Below are 21,840 nucleotides of genomic sequence, written 5' to 3'. Positions count from 1 at the left end.
CGGCCGGGACCAGAAGGAGCAGGACAGAGGCTGGCGGAGAGGAGGCCAGGCTGGCCTGCACCCCCTTGCCCGGAGGCAGGGGGCACACAGGCTGGGTCCTGGGGATTTCGAAGGAGAAAACTGTTCTGGCGAAGTGACCCTTTCGGAGACAGTTACCCGATTTGAGGAAAATGTCCGCTTCAGGAAAAGTCATTCAGGGCCGAGAAGTTTGCCCAAGTGGGATCTAAGAGAGCCGAGTGGAAAGCGCCTCCCGCCTCGGGAGAAGTTGCCCCAGTTGGGGGAAGTGATCCGGAGGAGGGGAGCCCCGTGGCCGCCGTGGCGCCGCCCTGGCCGGGGGCTGTCAGGCCCTAGTTGGGGCTGGACGGCGGCTTCGGCACGGGGAGCGGAGGCAGCCGCTGCGGTGGCGGGCAGAGCACGAAGGCCTGGCCCCGGCGCGGGGAGGGCGTTATATCGGGGCAGGAGGCTGAGGCAGGAAGCAGGTGGGGGGGAGGGGGGGAGCCACGCAGCTCCCAGGGGAGGGAGGGGGCAGCGCCCCGGGCGGGCACAGCGCGCAGCCGGCTGCGGCCCTGACCCCGGCCTGCGCCCCACCCGAGTCCCGGCCTGGCGTCGGCCTTAGGTCTGTATTCACAGCCCGGCGCCTCCCTCCCCAGCTCCCCTCGGCCCCTTCTCCACAGGAGCTCCGCCGCCCCAAACTTAGGAAAAAGTTTCCCAACTTCAGACAGGCCGGGAGGGGAGCGCCGGCCCCAGTGCCTGGGCTCCCAGCTTTTCCTCTCGCCCCCCATTTCAACAAGCCGGGCAGCGGCGGGCCCCGAGCCGAGCCCTGAGCTGCCCTGCCCGCCCGCTCGCCGCCCGACACTGTTCCCCGCCTGGCCCGCAGGGCCTCGCGGCCCGTTACCTGCGGCCGCAGCGGGCCGGGCTTCCCTCCCTGCGGCGATGGCAGCTCCTAGCCGGCGCCCCACCCGCCCCGCTGCCAGGCGCCGAGCCGTGCCAGGGCAGCGCCCCTGCCAGCCCCGCCCGCCAGCTCTCCCCTTCCCTTCCCCTCGCCTCTCCAGCCCATGTGCGGGCAGAGCTGGCCCCGGCCGCTGACCCCGCCGTGAACCCGGCGCAGGGCAGCGACCCGGTGGTCTTGAGTCCTCAAGGGGCGACACCCGGAGCTCCGAACGCCAGCCGTTTTGGGACGCTCGCACCGGAGGATGCACCCGAGGCGGCCAGAGCGCGAGGACCGGGCTGTCCGGGTCCCCTGTCCCTCCCAGTCCCTAGCCCGACGACCCACCTGGGGGGCATGTCGGAAGCCCCGGGCCCGGCTACCGGCGGATCCAGGGGGGACGTGGCTGCGCTGCGCTGCCCTCCACCCGCCGGGCCCCCGGTCGGTCTGTCCTGCTGGTCCGTCCTCCCCGCGTCCTGGTCGCGTCTCAGCCCCGCCGCGCTTTCCGCACACTCTTATCTGGAGCGGCCCGGGCCGGCAGGCTCTTGCTGCAGCTATGGCGCCACCTCGCGGCCACACGGGGCTTTGCGCAGCACAGCCACCACCTCCCTCCCGCGCACCTGGGCTGGAGGCACGCAGATGCGAAGCTGAGTCGGGGAGGGGGCCCCACTCGCCGGTTCACCTTCCCAGAAGCGCCCACCGGGGCACCCAGGCTCCGAACCTGCAAGCCCTCACACCCTGGGGTTTTGAGCTGAACGCTTCCGAGTACATCTACAGAGTACATATTTCCAGATTCTCATATTTCCTCAATTGGGAGAAGTCCTGCCCTCAAGGAAGAGACTCTGGTGACAGTAGATGGTGAGAAAGAGGTTACGAAAATCCTAAGGGAGAAGAAAATAGACAAGATCGCGGGGGACTCTCCTTAGACATTCCTGGATGGGGCTATTTATACCCACCCCCCAATCAGACACATGGGTTAGGTATGCAGAGAATAAGCCCATTTGCACCCCGATCCCCCCAGGCATTAACACCCGTGGGCGCGAATGTTTGCACAGACACACAGCTGACCCCTCCCGGGAGTTCAAGGCCTGGCTCTCTGGGAAACTCCCAGGGGCAGCCACATAGAGCCTCGGTGAACCTGGGGAGAGGGGTTCCCAAACAGCTCGCCCTGAACTTGGTCTCTGGAGGGACCCCAGGATATTCAACTGGGAATGGCTGGACAACACTTCTTGGGGGTCCCGCAGAAGCGACTGCAGCCCTTAGATTTCCCAAGGGGGCCGTTTTTAGGGGCCCGACTGGACGACGCCGTCTCCAACCAAGCGACTCGAAAAAGATAGGACAGGAGGGCCTGAAGCCTTGCGGAGGCAAGGTCCCGCACCCCACGTGAAGGCCCGTTTCTGGCAGGTGACATCCCTTCTGGGAGGGAGGGGACACGGCACTGGCGCGCGGGCTCTCGCCCGGCTACTCCGGAAGTGTTCCCGCGCCGCCCAGGCTGGTGGCGGGCACGAGGTCCGGCCTCGGCCCACGCTCCGCCTCCTCCCCCACCTCCTGACCCCCGCCCACACGTGAAGGCTGGGAGTGGGTCTCGGAGAACGCCTGCCGCTCATGATTGGCTGCGCCTCCCTCAGCCGCGGCGGGAGAGGCTGGGGCGCAGTGTTACCATGGTAACTGGTGAGGTTCGCCCAGATCCCGTCTCTCCGAGGCCTTGGAGAGCTTAGCAACCACGCAGGGCCGCTGGGCGGGTGGGGACCGCGCCGCCGCCCCGGTGGGCTCCCCAGCCCCCAAGGCCTCCCAAGAGATAGCGGCTGAGTCGCTCATTGAGGGGACGCCGGCGAGGCCTCTCGCAGTCCAGACAGACACCAAGGGTTCGGTCGCTCCCAAGAGGCTCCCCTTCTTCTGCAGGGGGCTTCGTGGCCTCCGGGCCAGGAGGCGGCTCCTGGCCTCTATCTGGCCTTCTCACTCGCACTGCGTCGTGCCTCCGCCCTCACCGTTTCCACGCCGTGTTCTTGGTCAGCCTTATCCCAATCCTCTCCTCCGTCTCCCGCATGGTACCCTCACTAGGGAAGTGGTGAGGTTCCAAGAATGAAAATGGTGGGCTCCCGAGCTGCAACCTCTACGGCCTAGAGGGACCTGCTGTGCACTGAGAGGGAAAACAATGGACCGCGAGAAGGAGGCAGGAAGGCTCTTCAAAAGTGCTCTTAGAGCTGGGCTTTGACGTATGAATAGGAGTTCTCACCCAAACGGGAAGACATTCCTGGAAAAGATAACTTCTAAGACAAAGCCTGGAAGCAAACAAACACACAACAAACAAACAAACAAACAAAAACCCACACCTCACGGGTGGCTAGATCCCGAAGGGTGTGAAGGACCTCTCTGACCCCATTTCTGCCGTTACTTTTTATCCTCTTGATAAAAGGGGCCAGATCCTAGCCCCACAGGGAGTTCCTTAGCTCTGTGTCTCTTTTGTGCAGTGGAATCTGTCCACTGTAAACCCACCCCAGTGTCTCCTATACCCACTGTCCTTGTTTTTCTTTAACACTTTTCCCAGATACCCGCTTTCCAAGTTAACTCACTGCCCTGGCCCCTAACCTCAAGCTGCCTTTACATCTATATGGGAGGATCTCACAGACCTGTCCCCGACCCCGGGCTTAGCTGCCCTCCTGTGGACTTCATTTGACCTTTTCCTCCCTACCTAGTTCCACCTGCTCTGGCCTGGTGCTGTCCCTTCCCCACCCCAATCCAGCTTCTCTGTCTGAACACACTCCCTGCCCCAGTGAGAGTCCTCCTCAGCTGATGGAGTTAGGCTGGGCCAAGACAATTAGTTTCCCTGCTCCTGTCCAGGGAAACTTTGCCCAGCAGGGCATGTCCCCTTCCTGCCAATTGCGACCTGCAGGAACTCTCCTCCAGGAGGTGGTCTCTGCTCTGCACCCCCTTGAGAACCCTCTCTGCCAAGCTGCTGCTCCTGAGCACCTGGCCTCCTTCACTCATCATCCCCCTTTCAGGAGCTCTGCCAATGCCCATCCTTCCACAAATGGGTCCTAGACTCGTTTTGCTGGGTGCAAGGCTCAGAAACTGACACTGCCGACCTGTCCTCCCCTGCTCCTCTTCCTTTCACCTTCTCCTGTCACCTTTTTCCCAACTCTCCACAGAGGACCCCCCCCCCCCACGCCGCGCCTTGCTCATATCCAGGGAGTCCAAACCACTCTTTTCAATTTTCCTGCCTTGCCTCTGGTCTCCAGCTCCTGATGGTACCCTGACCCCCACTGGGCATTCCTTCCAGGCCCAGCCTCTTCCTACAAAGCCTTCCAAGGCCCCTGAGCTCCCCTACTCTTCTTCTCCCCACCCCCTACACCACAGCTCTAGATGCTGCTCTCTGAGGGTCCACCTTCCTCTCCTGCCCCCCGCCCCGCCCCGGCAGAGTGATGGCACCTCAGGGCCACTGGGGTGCCGCCGCGGGGCATCTTGTAACGTCACAGAGCCGTCGGGTCCAGGAACTGAGGTGTGGAAGTGGGGGCTACAGGATGAGGAACTTGGAAGATTGGGGCGGGGGGGTGGGGTTGCGCCCCAGGTGTCCCAGAGTGAATAAAAATGTAGGGGGTCCACCCGACCTCCTGACACCATCCTCCCGCGGGTCCCTTGTGGACTGGAACAGGGGACGCAGGCTCCCCCTCCCTGTTCCTGCTTCCGGGCGCCCTCCTCCCCCTTCCAGCTCCCCATCGCCTAGGTTCCCCCCCCCCCCCCGCCACTATAAATAGCCCCTCTTCCCGTTTCCTAAATTCCCTGCTGACGTCGGCAGCGCGTCAGTGTGTAGGAGCCGGCTGCATGAATGAGCCGCCGCACGAGTACTACGCGCGACTATAAAAGCCGCCGCGCCAGCCGGGCTGCAGGAGGCGAGCGGGCGCTGGCGCGACGCAGCCGGACAGGTAAGCGGGACTGACTAGCCGACAGGCGACAGGCACGGACAGGAGAGCAATGAGGAGAACGGCAGGCGACAGGTTGGAGGGCCCCTACAGGGTGGGGTTGGGGACAGGGTCGGGGCAAGGTTTCCCTTGCAGCTCGCGGAGCCCGGGCCAGAAGCGTACATAGAACACTATGCAGCACCTGCCCGGATGGAGAAGCAGCCACTTCGGAAGAGCATCGAACAGAGGACGGACCCCAGAGTCCCCGCGGCTTTTCCTGGGGCTCCTGCGCCATCCCCCCAGGAAAGTGGGGCGAAGATGCTGGCGCCTCAGGAGACGCGCCCCTCCTAACCCTCCCCGCAGCACGGTGACTCAGCCTCGCTGCCCCTGGCCGGCTGAGCCGGGCACCAGCTACGGCTTTCTCCGGACCCCCCGCCCTGCATCCAGCCGGGGCACCCCTTCCCCGTCCCTCCGGGCTGGTGCCTCTGCGTCCCGTCGGCCGGTTCACCAACGCTTCGACAGCCTCCCGCCTCTGCGCGAGGAGCTGTCCTCTCAGGACCAGGCGGGGGCGGGGCCTTGGCAAGACAGCCCCGCCCCACCCCCACCAACACCCCCGCCGCCGGAAGTGTCTTTCAGCAGGGACATCTTTGACGTCACAGGGCTTTGACGTCAAGGGCCGCGTGCCTGTCCGCGAGCGCTGGGGTCGAGAAAGGCGGGAGTCGCGGGGGAGGAAGAGCAGCAGCGCCCCCAGGGGCGGGTGACGGAGGCGCTCCCCTGCACCCCTTCCTTCCCCGGGCAGCGCGCCGGCACCTTGGCTGTAGACTGCTTACTGCCCGGGCCGCCCTCAGTAACAGTCTCCAGTCACGGCCACCGACGCCTCGCCCCGCCCCAGGACCGCGGACCCGGCCACCTGCCGCGCCCCCGGCCCCTCTGTCCCTTGGGGTCCTCTGCCCCGCGCTCGCTGCTCGCGCCGCCGCTGTCCGCGGTGCTGATCCAGCGCAAGCTTCCCCGTCAGGCGGTCCCTTCCCAGGTCCCCAGGGGCGGCGAGGGGCGGCTGGTCCACGTGCACGTCGCGCAACCCCGTAGCAGTCCAGCGCCGGGTCCCTGCCGCGTGCGCCGCCCCCGGCCCCCACCCGCGGTCTTGACGTCAGCCTGACTGGAGCTGCCGCGCGCCCCGCCCCCGCGTCTCCAGGGCAACCGTGGCTTTCGATTGTTACTGTGGGAACCGGAGGTAACAGTCTACAGCCATGGTCGCCCCGCAGCACGCCCACGCGCCGCGCCACGCCGCGCCGCTCACTGCCAGCCCAGTAAGGGGGAGACCGAGCAGAGGAGGAAGCGGGGGTGGCGAGTCAGAATTCAAGGTGTCTGCGGGGGTGGCGGGAGTTTTGGCGCAGGCGGGCGGGCTCTTTCAGGGTCTAATGGCCGCGCTTCCAACGAGGCAGAGAAGGAAGCGGAGTGAGTGGAGTTATGTCTGACCGTCCAGATCAGCGACTGTCCTGCTCTCCTAGCCAAGGTACTGCAGCCAAGGGGTGGCGAGAAAAAAGGTAGTTATGAAATTTGGGTTCTTTTTATCGCCTCAGTGGAAGGGAGGCTGCCCACTGAGGCAGGGAAAAAAATGTTTGCCTCCTGGGCACCGAAGCGGGTAGAAAGGAAAGCTTTCCTAAGTATGACACAATCTTAGTCTTCTGAGAACCCTTAGCTGAGCTGGCAGTGGGAGAAGAGTAATTCTTGAACCCATTTTCTGATGGAGTTGCAGCCTCCCCTCATTCCTCTCCCCGTCCTTCCCTCCTCTGACACATGCAGGGTAAGAAAGGTGCCCAACCCTCAGAAAACCAGTGGGCTTGTGAAGTTAACCAGACCCATATAGTTGCCGGAACTTGTCAACATCCTCCCCTCAGTCTATCTCTAGGTGCTGGATCCCAACTGGGGACTATCTCAAATTAGCCCTAAAGAAAAAAAGAAAAGAAAAAGAAAATCTAAAAAAGAAAAAATAAAATTAGTCCTCAAGGGGTGGGGGTGGGGAGTGAATCAGAGGGGCCTAAAGTGTTATGCTATTGTGTCAGTAAAGCGTGAGCAATGACCTCTTCAAAAACATTGTGTAGGTCATCTGCCGCCACCAACGGCACCTATGGCAGGGGCTGACCGTTGGCTATGGGATGCACGACTTCCCTAGGGACAGTATTGGGAATGATTAATGCAGCCCAGCCCTGCCACCAATTAATCAAATTTTCTTTACTTTTCCACACCCCCTCCTTTTCTTTTTCTTTTTCTTTTTTTTTTTTTTGTTAATTATTTTTACCCCCTTCTAAACTTCTAAGACGGTGCTGGTTTCATAGCTAATCAAGGCTCACATGCTGCCTGCCTCCCACCCGAGGACTCGGGGGTCTTATATTAAAATGCAGTCGATTCTGGAATCCAGTGGACCAACTGTGGGTAGATGTAGTGTATGTAGGTGGGAGCGTGCACTACAAGGCGGGAGGTCCAACGAGGCATCATCATCAGCTGGTTGTTACTTAAGGGGCCATGTTGTTTCTAAGTTTTCTGTAAAATGAGATAATCCTTTTGGGCAAGCCTAATGTGAGGATCAAATAGGATGATGTAAGTAAAAACCATTTAAAACTGCAGAATGCTATTTTGCTGTTAAGCACTATTCCATTAGGCTACTATGTCTTTGTGAGGGGATGGTGGTGTTGGGGAGACCCCAGCTCTGGACACTTAGGCAAAGTGAACAGGGCAGGGGGGCCTCCTAAGATTTTCGATTGCTCTCTGAGAATCTCTGGGACTGGGGCTGTTGAGAGGTTCTCTGCCAAGGGACACTCTTCCAGTCGCTTTAGGAAAGTGGAGTGAAAGGTAGGTAAGAGAAATGTAAGGGTATTCTGAAGAGACCAAGTCTTTTGTAGCTAGAACCCATCTGAAGAAGGTGGTCAGAAAGGAAATAACCAGAAGACTGACTGTACAACATTAAGAGTTTTTTTAGTACCTTGGAAACCATTTAATGCACCCCACCCCAACTTATTTTATGGATTAGGAAGATGAGGCCCAGACATGACATTTAGCCCAACAGTAGTGGCTGGTGGCCTCTGCTCACCTTCTATAGGGCAGCAGAGGAAACAGTGACTAGGAAAAGTCAAGAATGTGAGTTCTTGAATCCAAACTAACTTTGGATAAGTTACTTAGCCTCTCTGTACCTGTTTTCTCAGTTGTAAAATTAATAATATCTACCTCAGGAATTGTGAAGATTAAGTTAGGCAACTGTAAAGCTCTATTTATCGCAACATCTGGCATAGTTAGCACTCAATAAATGGTATCCCTCTCTCTATCCTCTGGATCTCCTTTTCCTTAGTTATACATTGAAAATGTTAGGTCAATGACTCTTGACAGCCTGCTCCCCCTCCCTAGCGGAGTGCATGAGAATCACATGGCTGGCTTTTGTCAAACAACACATTAACAGACTTAAATTCTACTCTCTTGAGCAGTGGTTTTCAAATGTTATGTTGCATGAAAATGACCAGATAGCTTGTCAAAATACAGATTCCTGGGTCTCAGCGACTGACTCAATGGGTATGGAGTTTGGCCCCAGGAATCCAAGATTCAACATGAGGCTGATGCAAATGGTCCCTAGAATCTGTGTATGTGTGGGGTGAGGGCAGGGTACAGATCGCTAGGATTCTCAGTTCCTGGAGGGCATGATGCCAGGTGACATACAATATGTCACATGTTGGAACCTGACTGGATCCTCACATGATCTGCTGCTTCTGGGAGGTTTTACGATTCTGGGGGAGAATTCTCATCCCTAGCATGAGCACTTCTGCTGCGCCCAATACTGCTCTGCCCCACCTTCAACCTTCTAACTTTAAGCCCTGGCTTAAAATTCATTCCCCAACATTATCTTCCCCTCTCTCCTTTAATCTTAACAATAATACAAGTAGCAGTAGCTGCTGTACACAGGCCATCGTTTCCCCCTCTGGGGACCTTGCTGAAAGGGGCAGCCTGATTGCCATGGTCATGAACCCTGAACTGCAAAGCTACTGCATTCCATTTTGAGCCGCTTAATTCCAGAGAAGCCAGAAATCCTAATTTTTGTGTGAAATTACTAAAGCTTTAAATCCTATAAATACAATTCTTTCTAAAATTGTGCCAAATCCAACAGGTCTATAGGAGTAAATCAGTCCATTTCAGTCTCCACCTTTTGTCAAGGAAGAGACCCTTTTAAACAACCAGAGCAAGGCCTGACTGGTGTGACTCAGTTGATTGTCATCCTGCAAAGTGAAAGGTCACCAGTTAATACCTGGTCAGGGCACTTGCCTGGGTTGCAGCTTTGGTCCCTGATTGGGGTGCAGAGAGGCAACTGATCAATGTTTCACTCTCACATCAATGTTTCTCTCCCTCTTCCCTTCTGTCACTAAAATAAGTAAATAAATACAATCAAAAATAAAAATGCAAAGAGCAAGACAGAGGCAGACTGTAGCAAAGAACTTTATTCCTTCACTTGCTGCTGTAAGGGTCCTAAACCCAGTAAACTGCGTCTGTCTAGGCACGTAACTCCAGCTTTTGAGAAAATACTAAAGAAAAATGAATTTTAAAGAATTACCTTGGACAGCTGCTATCTATAGTGAGGAACTCAGAATTTGGGGTAACTTAGGGACTGTCAGTTTGGTTTTCTCAAGGTGGGCTGGGGTATTTGTGCTACATCTCCCAAACCTATTTCTGCTCCACCATTTAAACTCCTGGGGACAGTCATGCTTGAGGCATAGATAGGGTCTGTTGTGATGTTCTAGAAAAGGAACAAGTTGGTGAGCCTGTAGAAATAGGGCTGGAATCAGAGAGCAGGGAGGGGCAGAGGTGGCTGCTGGAAGTAGGGCAAATGGCTGAAGTGGGTAGGCTTCAGAGTGCCCAGAAACAACTGCAAACCAGACGGGGCTGCTTAGACTTTGGCTGAGGTCACTACATTGTAGCCTCCATCTCAGAAACTGCAAATGTGGGAAAGCTTGGAAAAACGTTTCTTCTATGTTGTCGTTGGCCTCCACCCAAGGTTTATCACCATCCAACCCTTATAGCTCGTAGTTCAGAGGAGCTAAGGCAGTTACGGAGAAAGCAGAGGACACAAGAAGCCAGAGTTTGACGAAAGGCCAGCACACAGCTGTCAGGGATCATGACGGAAGAAGCCTCAACTCAGTGTGGCCCAGGTGGAGCCTTATCAGGTAATCTCTTCCTAGAACTTCTGATATAAATTCTTACCTGATTCAGTTACCAAGACCTCCTTTCCTTCAGGGTGGTACTTAAGACCTCCACCAAAAATGGGTGAGTGTATGTGCACACATACGTGAGCTTCTCCTGGGGGCTCCTAAATGGAAACACCTCCCTGCTTGGTGCTGCCCTGGAACTGTGTAGATGGCGAAACTCCCACCCGCCCTCCAGATCAGGAAAAAGATGCTCAAAATCTAAATCACCACTTTATTGTGTGGCATTCCCAGTGGTGCTAGCCCCTGCTTTTTCCATGTCACCCTCCACTCATTCAGGGCTCCACTGGCCTTTTCCGTGTTTGAGTACAAGATTGCCAAGGTGAAAGTCCATTAAGGTCCCCTGCTCCCATTTTCTTGAGTGCAGAGCTGGGTTTATATAGTGAGGTTTTAAGCACTGATATTTGTGTCTTAATTGGAGACTGTGAAAAGCACTAACAGTGGAAGTTCCAGAGTACAGAAAAAGGGAGGGCAGGGATCATAGAGGCTACCCCCAATTGTGTCCCCACTAGGGTGGGGAGGGGGGTATAGCGTCCCAAGCATTTGTTGATCTTTCACTCTGCAAACTGGTCCAAGAACTTGAGGTAGGCCTGGCGCTGAGATGCAGCTGCTGGAATGAAGTGGCCACCAGAGTGGGTGAGAGTGGTGGATCCAGTGAATCGGCTAGCCAGTTGCATACTCTCCTGAGAGGGGATGACACGGTCAGTGTCTCCGAAAACATGGAGTGAAGGCAGTGAAAAGGGGCCCTGCAGGATGGATTCCTGGAGGCCAAGGCCCCGAGGACAGAAACCGGATACCAGGATGATAAACCTTGGCAAGGGGAAGCAGGGATCGCCTGCTTGGCCAAGGGCACACACAAGAGCTGCTAGCGCAGCCCCCTGGCTGAAACCAAGGAGCCCATCGAAAGGTCCCAGCTTGTTCAGTGCCTGTGCCACCGTTCCCAGGGCTTCCTCCAGACCTCTGCACACCGTGGGCTCCTTTAGTGCGAAGAAATCGTCTGTCTCCTGTTCTGAAAACCACCAGCCTCGAGGCTGCTCCTCCGGAGGGCAGGGCCCTACAGCGATATGGGGGATAGGAAGGGGTTAGAGCAAGGGGAAAAGAAATGAGAGGGTTTTGGGAATGACAGGGAGAGGCGGTTACGGAGAGACAACGAAGTCTGGGGAAAATGAGAATGGGGAATAGATTGACTGGCATTGGTGGGGCGGGGGGCGCGGAACAAATCAAGGTGGAAACCTGCGAGGCTGGGATGGAAGAAATGACAGGTATGGGCAGAATGAAGTGGGAGGGTGGGAGGAATGAGTGAGGATACAGGGTGAGGCGATGCTGAAGGCTGCTGTGGAGACGCAGCAAGATACAGAAGACTCGGAGCTCATTTCCGGGGCATGACTCGTCTCACCGGACTCCGGCCCGGCGCCTGCTGCGTCCCTGACCGGGTGCGGGCCGCTGAGGCACACGAGCTCGGCGCGGCCCCGCAGCGCCTTCCTTAGCGCTCCAGTCTTCTCGCGGAAGCCCCGCTCGCTCTGCCGGAAACCCGCCAAGCACAACACTCGCAGAGGTCGCTGCGCCGCCATAGTACTGGGCAGTGCGCCGTAGACAACGGAAGCGGCCTTTCCCCGAGCGGAAGTTGAATTACGCGGGGGGAGCGGGCGGAGCCAAATGCTGGCACCACCCTGAAGGCGAGCCTCAGAGCGAGCGGGCGTTCCCATGACAACGCAGAAGGGTGAGGCGCAGCCAAAGCAGGGCAGATACCTGAGACCCAGGAGCGTCTCATGGAGCTAGTGGCACCACCTTCTCATCTCTGCAGCTGCAACCCTCGCACATCGCGTCTGGAGAAGGGCGCGTAGGCCCCTCCTGCACCTGAGGTCGCACACTTGGGTCAGAGTCCCGCTTCCACAGCGTCCTCTATCCCTCTCATGCATTTCCCGTAGCGGCCGCGTGGCGGCGGCCTCAGTTCGCGTCGTTAGGGAGCGACCACTCCTCCCTCCTTGAAAGTCCCAGCCTACCTTCCCCAGCTCAGGCCGGCGGGGTGCCTGGGAGGGCCGGTCCCGTCCGTGGTTCACTGTCCATGGGCCCAGCGAGCTGCCGGCATAAAAGTCCATGGGGTAGGGCTGCTGCCAGGAAATGTCTCTCAGGGCCACCGCCGCCTCGGGGAGGAAAACTGGACAGTAGCATTTGCCAATATTTGTCTGCACAGGATTATTTAATCCCATCCTCACACTGGCCTCGAAGGTCCTCTTAACATACCACAGACGAAATGTCAGGTTCAAAGAGGAAGTGGCTCAGCTGTAACCAAGTGCTGCCCACCTACCCCACTCCACTTCCGATCTCAGAACCAGGTACAAAGCCCACTCTCAAACAGTGGTGTTACCTCGTAGGGTGTCAACAGCGGCTTGGGGAAGGCTGTGCCCCAGTCAATGGAGAGGCGTGGGCATGCCACCTGTACCCATCTGTGAAGGGAAATCAGAGCAGACTCAAGGGAGGACCTTCCCCTCTCCTGGGCAGCAAGCGGAACATGACTGTGTCCCCAACACACCCAGTAAATGCGTACTATGAATTCTAAAGTAAAGGCTGTAACTTAGTGCTGTTTAGAATAACACTACAGTGTGGCTCGTCTTCCCGTTTTCTCCACTGACTACACTTTGTGAGGGCAGGGCCTGGGCAGCTCCTCTGTGATAGTATCCCCAGAATCAAATTTAGTGCCTGTTACAATATCAGTGCCAACCACCCCTCCAACTCATCTCACACAGAATCACTTTGATGTTGCAGTTGCCTACAAGCTCCAAGACAGGCAAGATAAGTATTATCTAGCCCCTGCTGGATGAGTATTCTATAAACATTACAATTTCAGGATCATGGAAGCAATTCCCATTGACTCCAGCCTTCAATGTGTGCTGGGCGGAAACCAGATTCTAAACTTTTTTAGCCAGCCATAGCTAGGTAGGTAAGGTGGGGAAACTTACACATCTACCTGAGGAAGCAGGCTAAGCTTGCTGGGGAAGATCTCTGAGAGCAGCAGCCTCACGAAGGGAAGTCCCAAGGCTTGGAGCCTAGATTCCAGGTGCTGTTGGTAGCGAGAGGGAGGCAGAGCTAGAGTCACTGTGATCAGGCTGCCAAGGCTGAACTCCTTAGCCTACTGATTTTTGCTGCTGGGTTTCCCAGCCAGTCCCCTCCTCCAAAGGCCATCCCAAGCCCTCTGACCTCCAGAATCTTGGGGCTGCCCTGGCGGCCCAAAGTGCCCAGGATAAGGCCCCAAGATTTAGCTGAACGGGCAGTGGCTATGGCTTCTTGGCGGTTAGTCTGCATTCGCTGATGGTCATAGTGTTCTCTGGATAGGACTTTGCTGTATGGGTCATATCTGGAAAAAAAAGCTATCAGGATCACAGTGACGGCCACTTGTGGGACTTGGGCTGTATACACAGCTCCCTGACTCAGCCCCTTGGTCTCCTGAACCTTCAGGCTCTCTTTAGGTAACTGGGAACAGAGGCAAGAGCGTGGATTGTCATTGGGAAGATCAGTCCCACAGCTGGAGCAGGCAAGCGTGGAAGAGGGTTTTAGGATGTCCGCGTGAATCCCAGGCGGTAGCTGGGTGCTGTGCAGCAGCAGTCCTGGGTTTGATACCCAGATTCAGGACCCAAGTACCTCAGATCTTTAAGGCTGGGGGCTGTTAAGTGGCCAGAGAATGAGGAGGTTTTGGCTGATTGAGGGCCTCAGTGGCAGAGAATCCCACCCTCTCCCTAGCCGCTTAGTCCAGCTCAGCCCATACCGGTAAGCAGGGACGTTGGGGTTGGCAATCATGACAGACTCCAGATGGAAGCGGCCGTCTCCAAGATATCTGCAGGGGGCCAGAAAGGAGGTGGTAAGTGTGGGAGGGGCAGCAGCGGAAGCAGGCACTGGCTTGGGGTACAGAGGACTAAGTTCTTGGCTGGCTGTGCTACCGACTGTGTGAACTGGGACGAGTCATTTCACTTCCTGAGGTCTTGGTTTTCTCACACGTAAAACAAGGAGTTTGAGTTGGATGACCATAAAGCCCCTCTGGTTATGCAGAATCTAAGAATGCCCCCAACCCCCAACCTTCTGAGGGAGGAGTAAAGCTGTATCTGAGGCCAGGCAGGCCACTCCAGGCTGTAGAGATCCTAACTTGGAGGAAGGGGGACAGATTCTCCCTCGCTTAATACAGACAAGGGAGGTAGTTTGTTATCTACGCTATAAATGAGGTTTCAGGGTATGCACTGGTTACTCTCTGTCCTAACTAGCTCTTGGGTCCAGTTGCTGAGTTGTAACAATAGCTACTGTTTATTGGACTTATGCCTTCTGTGCACCAGCCTGGGCTAAGAACCTGGCATGTATGACTTCATTCAGTCCTGTCAAATAATCCTCCAAGCTAACCTATAGTGATCTCATTTTACAAGATACAGCTGAGGTCCAGAGATGTTAAGAAACTTGCCCAAATCACACAATTATTAGGCACCATATCTGGGACTCCCCTCTAGGCCTAACTACCGGAAGGCTGTACCCAGCATGCCCTAGGAGATGCTACCTCTAACAGTTCCTTCCCAGAAGATGAAGAGACCAGAGCAGCTCCTTCTCTGGGCGACCACACCAAATTTTGATGAATGGCCAACACTCTGGGTGTCCCTCCCTCCAACACACACATCGCGGCCCCCAAGGGTAGGCATCTGTAAGCTCAGTTGTGCAGGCACAGACATAAGGGAAACGTCACTTGGGAAGGACTGCCCGGGCAGGGCTGGGGACGGCCCTGACATGGGCCTGTCGACGGGCAGGAGTGTTGTGGGGGTGGGGCTGAGTCCGGGGACTGCCCTTGCCTGCTTTCCTGCCATCAGCTGGGAACGGGGCTCCCCTCCCCAGTCCCAGCCGGGAGCTGTCGGCTCTGAGGCTGGCTGCATTCACACAACATTAAGCATTTCCATTACCTAAAATAATTAGGCAGCAGGAGACACGCTGCTCCTGCTTGTTAGCTGTCCGGATGCTAAATTAATGGGGCTACAGCCTGGGTGTGCCCATCCATCTTCTCCAATTATATTCCCACCATTTCTAGCCCACCCTCATCCCCCCATCAGGTTCTCTGAGTCCTGCCCCACCCTGGGCACGCCTTCTGGAGGGTGGACAGAGCACTGGGGAGGGAAACAAAACCTGGAAACCTATTTGGCTTCCCTCTCAGAGGGTGACCTTGAGCAAATGGTTAAGGAGTTTTAGACTCCTAGGGCACATTTCATACATCTCTACAACTGGCACCCCCATTTTTCACTTACACAACAGCTTCCGCCTCTTTGGGCAGGTAGGGGGATGTGCAGCCCAGAATCTCTCCAGGGGACAGGGGCTTGCACTGTGGGACACTCACACGATACTCAGCTTTCAGCTCCTGGGCAACTGCCTGTAGGGAAAACAAGAGAAGGAAAGCAAGTGGATGCAGGGGGTTGGGGGGCAGAGCCAGGGCCAGAGGACCAGCCTGCAGCACCTGGAGGGGGCACCCAAAAATAGCCTGCAGACTGGCTGTTCTCTGTCCACTTACCTGTAAGGTTGATACAAACTGTATGGTGCTGACCAGGGCAAGGGCACTGGCTGGCGGAAAGGTAAGGCGGATAGAGTCCAGCAGGTGGGTAGTGTCTATCCGAATGTCCACAAAGACATACAGCACCCGAAAGTCTTGGGCAGAGGTGTCCATGGGAACTGGGAGGAGGGAAGAGTCCAGGAGACTCTGTTTTGGAGGGCAGGAGTGCCGGAGGGCCTGGCCTAGGCCAAGGTCTCTGAGCACCCAGGATCAGTGGCTTCAGGTTTGGGGTAGAAGGAAGTGGTGGTGGGAGGGGGGCGGAGGTCACAGCTCCCAGAGAAGCTCCTCCTCTCTCACTTGGCTGGGGGCCCAGCCTGCCATACCATCAACAGCCTTTCAAACACCCGCATCTGGGACGGCAGCATGGTTTCCAAAGCAACAAAGTCCAAAGGTGGGAGCGGGAAGGCTGAGGCCATCCCAGAAACCAGGCGGGATCTCATGCCCACAAGCAGGACAAGGCCCTGTGATGAAGACCAGCATGCTGTCCTGCCTCCCTCCCAGCCCTGCGAGGGTCCAGGTGGCCTGGCCTGCCATACCCAGGCAGCTGTGTCCATAGTGCACCAGGAAGTCGGCTCCCAGGGCCCTTGCAGTAAAGTCGTCCACACAGCAAGCCCCATAGGTCACATCACCCATCACCATCACTTCAGCCTCTGTGAACCTGTGGGGGCAACAAAGGCACCGTGACACAAGGAGTGAGGTGGAAGAGGGACCTAAGCCTGTGGAGGACCCAGCTCCTCTCTCCCTGCCTCTCCCAATCCCTTGGATAGGCAGCTACCACTTCTGCCAACAGAGAGTAGGAGGGACCCAGCTGCCACCTCCTCCAGCCCTGGCAGCAGCTCCTGAACTACAGGATGGTCTCTGTAGCTCAGGCTTGATTCCTCTGCTCAGGCTTGGGCTGCAAGAGGAACCCCCAAATCTCAGACTGACATACACAGGGTCAAACACGGACCCCCAATAGCCTGAGTCATCCCATGCAGAGCAGTGAGGGTGAACACAAGTGCAAAGGCACCTGCCTCCAAGTGCTGGCACTGTGGTGACATGGGCATGCATGTGCGGGGACAACAGCCTCCCTGATGCCCAGACCCCCTGCTACCTCCTCACCCTGAGTGAGGGCCCTCTGCGCCCAGGGTGGGGGGACCCATGCGCAGCTCCCCCACAGCACATGGCACTGCCCACGCACCTCATGCGCCGGGAACAGCGGGCTCTGGCCAGCACATCGCCATGGGATCTGCTGCCAGGCCTGAATCACTGTGGGACGGGGGTGGGTGGGGAAGACCCTTCACCTCCCGAACTCACTACAGGAATGGAGCTCTCCTCTGAGAGACCCACCCCTCAGGCATGTACCCTGTTTCAGGGACTGAGGTCTCCCCATGCCTCTCCGGGGAGCATGGTGGGGAAAGCTGAACTGCTGCGGGACCTCCCCCAACCCCTCCTCCCCACCCCCAAATCAGGTTGCATAGAAGCAGATTATTCACCTCCTTAGAATGCAGCCCAGGCATCTGAGTCAGCCTGAGTACTTAATTTTTTATAGATTAAAATGTATGCAAATTGGCCCAAGCCCCAGAGAGCATCCCTAAGGGGCAAGAGGGTGGGAGCGGGAAGTGAGTCTGTGGCAGCAGCACCAGGAGCAGGGTGGGGGGAGGGCAGCAGCAGGGAAGTGGGAGGTTCCCATCACAAGATGACCTCCCCTCTCTCCCTGTTCCTGCACCGCCAGTACCAGATGGCTGAGCACTCACCCCTACCCCCAAAGGATGGCTCATTGTATTGAAGAAACTTAGACAAGGGGGCAGAGGAACTGAATACCATCTCCAAGGCACTTCTCCCCTGCCAAGCCCCTCCTTGCCCTACTCCCCGAGCTGTGCCAGACAGAACGGTTCCCCCTAGCCAGACTCCCCACTGACTACTCAGCCCATTCCAGGGTCAGTTCTGAGGATTCCTAGGTTCTTCCTCAGGCCCTACTAACTGCTCTACCTTAATTTTAGGGTTTTTTTCCCCCTTTGAGTGTGTATGGTTGTAGGACAGAGGTCCAGAAGGGAAAAAAACGACGTCAACAGGCAAGGCTGTAATGGGCATGGGATCTTGGCTCAGCTCCCTCTCCAGTGCCCCAAGCCTCACCTTTCCAAGATATCCACAATGGTGCAGGCAAAGAGGAGGAGGCCTTCAGGCATTTGCAAGGCCACTGCAAGACAAAGCAGAGATATGAGAGCAGAGAGATGCGAAGAGGCTGGAGTGGGGTCACAGCCCCTAACTGGCCACGCAACCTCTCCACCCACACCCCAGCTGAAAACTTGAGGGCTCACCTTTCTTGGCCTGGGCCTGCTGGATCCTCCAGATGGTCTTGGGGATCTCAAAGTTATAGTTGGAAGGCAGGACTTGAATGGCTGCCTGCAGCTGGGCGTTGTTCAGGATCTCAGGGGGGATCTGATTGGCCAAGCGGCCCCGCGGGGCTCGACCTAGGATGAATGTTAAGGTCCCAGTGAGTCCCTGGCCAAAACCAGAGCCAGACTCGGCTAAACTGTTAGCGCCGCCCATGTGCCCATGTTTCAGTCCTAGATCCCAGATGCACTGGGGCTTGGTCCTGTCACCTTCCCCATTGAGTTCATCCTGAAGCTGGAAAGAAAACTCATTAAGCCAGGAAGAAACCTGCACAATTAATTTCCATGTTGCGAGATTATTGGGAATCAAAGACTTGTGCCCATAAATGGGGCATGGTTGGTTCTCCCTGTACCTCAGGAGGGCAGAGGTGACAGCAGGGGACTGAATTGAGGGGCAAATGGAAAAAAAAAAAAATCCATATAACTTATCCTTGATAGAGAACAATCCTGAAGAAAAACCATGAACCAAAGCAGCCCAAGTATTCTGGGGAAATGTCCCTCCTCCCTGCACCTGAGAACATCTTTAAGTTCTGAGGTGCTAGATAAGAGATCTATAAGCAAACTGTTACAAGTGCTAATTTAAAAGACCTTCCTCACTTAAGTACACCAATTATGTCTCCACTGGTTAATTCCTGCACTCTCCCCTCTTCTCCTTTACAAGGAAAATAAACACCATACATTTAACCGACTGAAGTTCCCCAGTCCTTTTGTTCTACCCCGCCTCTTACCCCAGTAAGGACGGAAAGAACACACCCTAGTCAGGACCATGGGCAAAAGGTAAGGACAGAGAAGTGGCCTCAATATTTAGGGGGCAGTATTGTAATGGGGGGCATATGTAAATAAATAAATGACTCAACCCCTTGATTAAAGTTTTTTTTTTTTAAAAGATTTTTTAAAACTCACTTATCTTTTAGAGAGAGGGGGAAGGAGAGGGGAAGACAGAGAGAACTCTTGATGTGTGAGAAATACATCAGCTGGTTGCCTCTTGCACACCCCCAACTGGGGACCCAGCCCACAACACAGGCGTGTGCCCTGACCAGGAATCGAACAGGCAAGCTTTCCGATCGCAGGTCAACACTCAGTCCACTGAGCCACACCAGCCAAGATGTTAATGTTTGGTTTTTTTGTTTAATCCTCACCCAAGCATAAGTTTATTGACTTTAGAGAGAGGAAGGAAGAGAGAGAAAAACATTGATTGCCTCCTGTACGCCCCACAACCGCGGATTGAAACCACAGTCTAGGTATGTGCCCTGACCAGGGATTGAACCTGCAACCTTACGGTGTATGGGATGATGCTCCAACCGAGCCACTTAGCCAGGGCTCCAGTTACCCCTTTAGGAGCCAGTTCGGGAATGTGATAAGGCAAGAAGTTAATTTACTCAACGAATATTGATTGAACTTGTACAGTGTTGCCAAAACTTCTGCAAGTGCCCCTTACTATAATGGGTGGGATCCTCCCAGACCTGATCCTTCACCCTGTGTGTTGGGGGACCGTAGGAATAGGTGGGTGAGTGGGGCGGTGGTGGTGATGGTGGAGTGGAGAACTAGCAAGGCCAGCTGGGACCAGACCAGATTTGAACGTTACCACTCCTATGGTTTTGTTCAGGTGTTTCAACGCCTTGAAATAACCAGCCCAGTGTCCCTAGGCCCCTCACAGAAGCTCCTCTCAACTAAGTCCCTTGTGGTATTGGGGTATAGGAGCTGGTAGTCTTAGCAGCTCAATTTGTCCCGAGGGTCAGTAGGCCCGTCCTCCTTTATCACGTGACTAAGTCTTCTGTTTACATCAGCATTCCCCGGAAGACTGCGAGGTCCCCCAGGACAGGGCTGTAGTCTAGTCCCTGCACCCTGCACAGGCCTGGTATTCAGTGCGCGCTCAGTTAAGTGCCTGAAACCACGTGCCCCTTCCCTGAAAGCACTCCCTGCGAGCCCACTGTGGAATGCCCGCTGCAAAGCTCCGGCTCCTTTCTCTCCCAGTCGGGCCCGTCCTTCCCGGGCGTCTTCTTCCGGCGTCTGTCTGCCGGCCGAAGCGGAGGACAACGTTTCCGGCTTAAGGACTACAAGTTCCTAGGAGGGGCTGTTCACGATCGCGCCCTAAGGCTACAAAAGAAAGACCGGTCCCCCGGGCTCCGGTGACAGCCGCCCAGATAGAGTGACGGCGGGGCCTTCCACGTCTGGCAGAGGAAGGGGGCTGTCTCTGAGTTGGGGGCCCTACCCCGAGATGCAAGGTCCGGAGGCCGCAGCGTTGTAGCACCCACCTCTGCCAGGGCCGTTTCGGGCGCCCGGCTCCGCCGCCTCGGATGCAACCAACGCCGCCATCACCGGCCTGCCCACGTGGGGACCGAAAAGACAGCTCTAGATGAACGCGGAGCGCGCAGACATCGCGGTCGCTCGCCGACGGGCCAGCGACGGGCGGGGCTTTGCTAGGCGGGGCTATTGCGGGCCAATCTCAGCCCGCAAGGTCGGGACTCGCGAGAGCCCCTAGTGGTCCCGGACCATCGCGGTTACGCTCTCCCCGCGACTCTGTCCTCCCCTCTGACCCGAGACTGGTACTCCCAGACCAGGGCTCCCCTATCTGCCCACGCCCTGCCTGGCTTCTGCGGGCTAGTCCTGTGATTGGGGATACCACCAGGTCTCCCTTCTGCTCCCCTCTCTGACTTCCCTCCCTGGTAAAAGCAGTGGACGCGTTTGGGTGGGGCCACATTCCCTACTCGGCGAACTCCGCGGCCCCACAGGACAGAACTTCGTGCCCAGCTCCAGATTGAATCTTGGTGCCGATTTCCGGAGCACCAGTGGCCCTCAGCACCTTCCATACCCACAGTGTGGAAGGTTCACATGTGGAGAACTGCTGCCAGGGGAAGGTCCTGAGCCTGAGAGTGTTTTTCTGTGAAGATGGAGCAGTTCAAGGACTCAGATGCCCTAAACATTCTGGATTCTGGCCAACGTTTTCCCGGCCTAGGCCACCCCTCAGGCCTAGGGTAGACTTTCCTGCTCAGTGGCCTGAGCTCCTGGGATCCCAAAGGAAAGGCAAAGCAGCCAGGGAGACAGCCTTGACCTTTGGAAAATCAAATAACCTTCAGGATTGGCCTTCAGCAAGGTCTGCCCCGTAGAGCAATGGTTCCACGGGGCCGTTTGCCCACCAAGCCTTCTGGCACCGGGTCCCCTCTCTGCAGCCCATGCAGATGTGAGCACAGCTGGCCCTTTAAGTCAGCTCTGTGGCCTCAGGCTCCCCTGGAGGCCCTCCCAGCTTGGAAACTCCTAATTAAGGTGCGGAGAGAAGTGAAAAACAAGCAACCCAGGACTGGCCCTACCTAGGAGGCTGCCCAGAGAGGAGGGAGGGATGGCTGGGCAGGGAGGAGGTCAGCGGCCAAGGGGAGGACCAGAAGGGGCCGTGCTCTGCCTCTGGGGCCACTGACTCATGCTCTTCAGACAGTCACAACTGGGAACAGGAATGTGGCTGACATGGGTCCCCGGAGCACACCTCTCCCTTTAATGTGACTTTCCCATCTTCCCCTAGTTTCTCTGGATCCCCAGGGAGAGGGATATCAATTCTAGGGATCCCCTGAGCCCAGCTCCTCCCCCTTCACATCACTAAGGTCCAGCTCCTCGGCAGCGTTACCTCTGGCTGCAGTTATAAGTTCCAAGGGAGAGAAGACCGGCTCCAGCAGAGCAGTGGCTTCTCCTTAGCAGACACCCTGCCCCTTCGGGCTTTTTCTAAGTTAGAGGTGGGGCCTGTTGGTAATGAAATTCCCCTCTCCTCTTATAACAGCCTCTGTCTAAGTGAGCCGCCCTGGCCCCCATTAGGAAACCAGATGATGTTTGTGAGAACTAGACA

General features: G+C 56.5%; 2 protein-coding genes across 3 annotated transcripts; both read right to left on the bottom strand.

Annotated features, from left to right (window-relative positions):
• Window positions 1-9,228: 9,228 nt before the first annotated feature.
• On the bottom strand, window positions 9,229-11,662 carry OVCA2 (OVCA2 serine hydrolase domain containing). The gene is made up of 2 exons (XM_054573324.1): window positions 11,461-11,662; window positions 9,229-11,118 (listed from the first exon to the last, which is right to left on the bottom strand). Exons 1-2 carry the CDS (start codon window positions 11,633-11,635, stop codon window positions 10,619-10,621), a joined length of 675 nt encoding a protein of 224 aa, XP_054429299.1. The 5' UTR covers window positions 11,636-11,662; the 3' UTR covers window positions 9,229-10,618.
• On the bottom strand, window positions 11,011-20,413 carry DPH1 (diphthamide biosynthesis 1). 2 transcript variants are annotated; one of them, XM_054573322.1, is made up of 13 exons: window positions 20,264-20,413; window positions 17,934-18,086; window positions 17,749-17,812; window positions 16,170-16,291; window positions 15,595-15,752; window positions 15,335-15,456; window positions 13,828-13,896; window positions 13,263-13,419; window positions 13,025-13,125; window positions 12,433-12,511; window positions 12,068-12,208; window positions 11,814-11,921; window positions 11,011-11,118 (listed from the first exon to the last, which is right to left on the bottom strand). In XM_054573322.1, exons 1-12 carry the CDS (start codon window positions 20,322-20,324, stop codon window positions 11,832-11,834), a joined length of 1,317 nt encoding a protein of 438 aa, XP_054429297.1. In that variant the 5' UTR covers window positions 20,325-20,413; the 3' UTR covers window positions 11,011-11,118; window positions 11,814-11,831. The 2 variants fall into 2 exon arrangements, with proteins under 2 accessions (XP_054429297.1, XP_054429298.1); XM_054573323.1 differs by lacking the exon at window positions 11,011-11,118 and having other exon boundaries at window positions 11,816-11,921; window positions 12,068-12,143.
• Between the last annotated feature and the right edge of the window lie 1,427 nt (window positions 20,414-21,840).

The sequence above is a fragment of the Pteronotus mesoamericanus genome, unplaced genomic scaffold, assembly GCF_021234165.1.
Source record: "Pteronotus mesoamericanus isolate MK-2021 breed Mesoamerican mustached bat unplaced genomic scaffold, CSHL_Meso_final contig_246, whole genome shotgun sequence".
NCBI lineage: Eukaryota > Metazoa > Chordata > Mammalia > Chiroptera > Mormoopidae > Pteronotus > Pteronotus mesoamericanus.
The sequence above is the reverse complement of the archived record's forward strand: the minus strand, read 5'-3'. Positions and strand labels throughout refer to the sequence as shown.

Excerpts from the sequence above, each read along its gene's own strand:
- OVCA2 (XM_054573324.1), bottom strand. The coding sequence starts at position 11,635 with ATGGCGGCGCAGCGACCTCTGCGAGTGTTGTGCTTGGCGGGTTTCCGG. Across the intron at positions 11,119-11,460 it reads AGGCGCCGGGCCGGAGTCCG|GGCCCTGCCCTCCGGAGGAG; the intron begins GTGAGACGAGTC and ends ATATCGCTGTAG.
- DPH1 (XM_054573322.1), bottom strand. The coding sequence starts at position 20,324 with ATGGCGGCGTTGGTTGCATCCGAGGCGGCGGAGCCGGGCGCCCGAAAC. Across the intron at positions 13,126-13,262 it reads GCAGCCCCAAGATTCTGGAG|CACCTGGAATCTAGGCTCCA; the intron begins GTCAGAGGGCTT and ends CGCTACCAACAG. Across the intron at positions 11,922-12,067 it reads GCCGGCCTGAGCTGGGGAAG|GTGCAGGAGGGGCCTACGCG; the intron begins GTAGGCTGGGAC and ends GTGCGACCTCAG.